Consider the following 3,137-nt stretch of genomic DNA (forward strand, 5'->3'; position numbering starts at 1 on the left):
TGCCGGGCTCGGCCGCCGCGGGGCCCCGAGTAGAATCGGGCCGGGCCGAACCGGGCAGAGCCGAGCCGAGAGTCCTCGAAAGGGCTGCCGCATCCAGCTGCCTTCCTACTACCAGACTGCAGGCGGTAGAGGGGGATTTCTCTCGTTTTATTTTTTATTTTTTTCTTTCTTCATCCCTTGCAACACAACAACAAAGAAAAAAAAAAAAAGGGGGGGGGGGGGGAGGGAAGGAAGAAAGGGGTAGGAAGAAGTGAAGATATCCCCTCTGCTTGCCAAAGTCTTTGTCTCCGGATGAACAGCGATGGGGGAATGGACTATTCTAGAGAGGCTACTGGAAGCTGCCGTGCAGCAGCACTCTACTATGATAGGGAGGTAAGGGCGACGGGGCGCTACGGGGGGCGCGGGGGTGCCCTGCTGCTCTATAGAGTCCTGGCGGTGCGAGCAGCCTGCGCGGGGCTCCTACTGTGCTCGCCTGGAAAGAGCCCGTGTACGGGCGGAACGGGCACGGAGCCACGGCACAGGATGCGGAGCCGCGGAGACACGGAGCTCTGCCCGACCCCGAGGAGTAGGGGGGCGGCGGGCAGATATTGAGGGAATCCCGCCGCGACAGCGGTCCCGCAGGCAGAGCCCCTCCGCGCCTCTCTATGCGTTCGGTAGCTGCAGCCTGCGCGGTCGCTGTGGGTTCTCCTAGAGGGGCCGGGGCAGCTCCCACCATGGCTGGGGCTTGCGGCGACGCATGGCCGCTCCCTGCCGCGCCGAGGCGATACCGCGCCGGCTGCGGCGCCCCGGGCCGATCAGCACTGGACAGCTCCCGGCCGCGCGCACTGACGGGCTTCTCTGTTCCAGGATCCTGCTGACCGTGGTGGTGATCTTCAGGATCCTCATTGTGGCCATTGTAGGGGAGACGGTGTACGATGACGAGCAGACTATGTTTGTCTGTAATACGCTGCAGCCAGGCTGCAATCAGGCTTGTTACGACCAGGCTTTCCCTATTTCTCACATAAGGTACTGGGTGTTCCAGATCATCATGGTGTGCACTCCCAGCCTGTGCTTCATAACGTACTCTGTTCACCAGTCTGCTAAGCAGAGGGAACGGAGGTACTCCACTGTCTTCCTCACCTTGGAGAGAGACCAGGATTCAATGAAGCGTGAGGATAGTAAGAAAATCAAGAACACAATTGTCAATGGGGTGCTGCAGAACACTGAGAACTCCACCAAAGAGGCAGAACCAGACTGCTTAGAAGTGAAAGAGATCCCCAATCCTGCAATCAGAACTACAAAATCAAAGATGAGGAGGCAAGAAGGCATTTCTCGATTTTACATCATCCAAGTGGTCTTTCGAAATGCCCTAGAGATTGGATTCTTAGTGGGGCAGTATTTTCTGTATGGATTCAATGTCCCTTCCATGTACGAATGTGACAGATACCCTTGCATTAAAGAAGTAGAGTGCTATGTCTCTAGACCCACTGAGAAGACTGTGTTCTTGGTATTCATGTTTGCTGTCAGTGGCATTTGTGTGGTGCTCAATTTGGCAGAACTGAACCACTTGGGCTGGAGAAAGATCAAAATGGCAGTGAGAGGAGTACAGGCAAAAAGGAAATCCATATACGAAATCAGAAATAAGGATCTGCCAAGAATGAGCATGCCTAACTTTGGCAGGACTCAGTCAAGTGACTCAGCTTATGTGTGAGGCTGTGACAGAACTGAAACTTGGTGCCAGGTGGAACAGACCCAGACACCATTAGTGAAAGGTACATTGCTTAGGCAAGCATTTTATCAAACCACCAAGAAAGCCATTAAGGTATTGGATCTGCACTTACTGAACTAGCTGCAAAACTGCAGTGCTATGTAAAAGACTGAAAGCAAAACAAAACAAAACAGCTATAAAACCATGGTTGATCTAGCCTTACAGCTACTATTATCACTAATTTTGTTTCTAAAGATTGGATGCTATCTGTTGGTGGAGCAGCTTTTTGGTCATCTTTAGGATGAGTTTACAGTTTGGACTGTCTGATAAATCTTTGTAAACATGTAGAATGTTCATATTAAAAATCTGCAAGGATACTCTATATGGGGTGGGATGGGGTGGGGGAAACTGTTGTGATGTAAGATGTAAGCATGTTTTAAAAGGAGGGTAATTGCACTGTGACCACAGCTCAATCAGGACATCTGCTCTCACCTATCTCACAGATGTCTGATGTTATTTTGCTTGTCTACATCACAGAGTTTATTCCTGGTGTGTATTACTAGCTCTTTTCTAACATAGTTTGTGCATCATTTAGTTATGCTAAACAATAAATGCTGAATATAATTTTGCCATTTATTGTTTGCCTGTCCACACACACCAGAGACCTTAATCATCCTATGTTAGTTGTGATCTACAAAATATATCAGTACATTTCAGTTCATTTCCTGATATGTGCACGAATAAGATGGAATTGGTTCATGCTGGCCAAGTTACGTACTTACCTACAGTTACCTATGGTGACACACATACCAAAGGAACAGAGTTCATTGCTTTTAACTGTGATTATATCACCTTCTCTCTGCTCTTATTTATATAAGTGCCATACTTGAAACATCCAACTCTGTACTTAATCAGAAGGTTGTCTTGGAATACCAGCTGGAATAAAGTGATTTTATACTCTCCTTCATTTATTTTATGCTATTTGTTTAGTCATTGCAATGGTGTAAAAAGCAGCTAAAATCTCTATTCATAAATAAAGTATTTGCCTTTTTTTTTGTAAGCCAGAGAGGTTTGTTCTTCTTTATTATTGTATACGGTTGAAGAAATACACAAGGTCAAAATAATTGACTTACAAATACTCTTCAGGGTTTAAAGTGTCTTGTTGATATTCTGAACTCTAAGTGACAAAACCTGGAAAATCAGGACTATTCATTATGTCCGTTTTCTTCCTTAAGCAATCTTCCTCTGTCTTTAAAGCCTGATCCAAAGCCCACTGACACCAACAGCCTTCTTTCTGCTGACACAAAGGGCAACACAGTTGGCCGCCAAGGTCATTCTGGAAATAGCAGGGTGCGTTTTACCTTGAAAATGAAACGATTGCAGCTTTTCATCAGGGAATCCAAATAGTAACCTCAGCTTTTCTGCTTTACAGCTGATACAAGAAATGCAC

The 3,137-nt window shown here is 47.1% G+C and overlaps 1 protein-coding gene across 1 annotated transcript; it reads left to right on the plus strand.

The window, feature by feature from the left end:
- Positions 1-258: 258 nt before the first annotated feature.
- Positions 259-2,055, plus strand: GJD2 (gap junction protein delta 2). The gene is made up of 2 exons (XM_048948633.1): positions 259-372; positions 847-2,055. The coding sequence occupies exons 1-2, from the start codon at positions 302-304 to the stop codon at positions 1,688-1,690; spliced, it is 915 nt and encodes a 304-aa protein (XP_048804590.1). The 5' UTR covers positions 259-301; the 3' UTR covers positions 1,691-2,055.
- The last annotated feature ends 1,082 nt before the right edge of the window (positions 2,056-3,137 follow it).

This window comes from Lagopus muta, chromosome 6, assembly GCF_023343835.1.
Source record: "Lagopus muta isolate bLagMut1 chromosome 6, bLagMut1 primary, whole genome shotgun sequence".
NCBI classification, from domain to species: Eukaryota; Metazoa; Chordata; class Aves; order Galliformes; family Phasianidae; genus Lagopus; species Lagopus muta.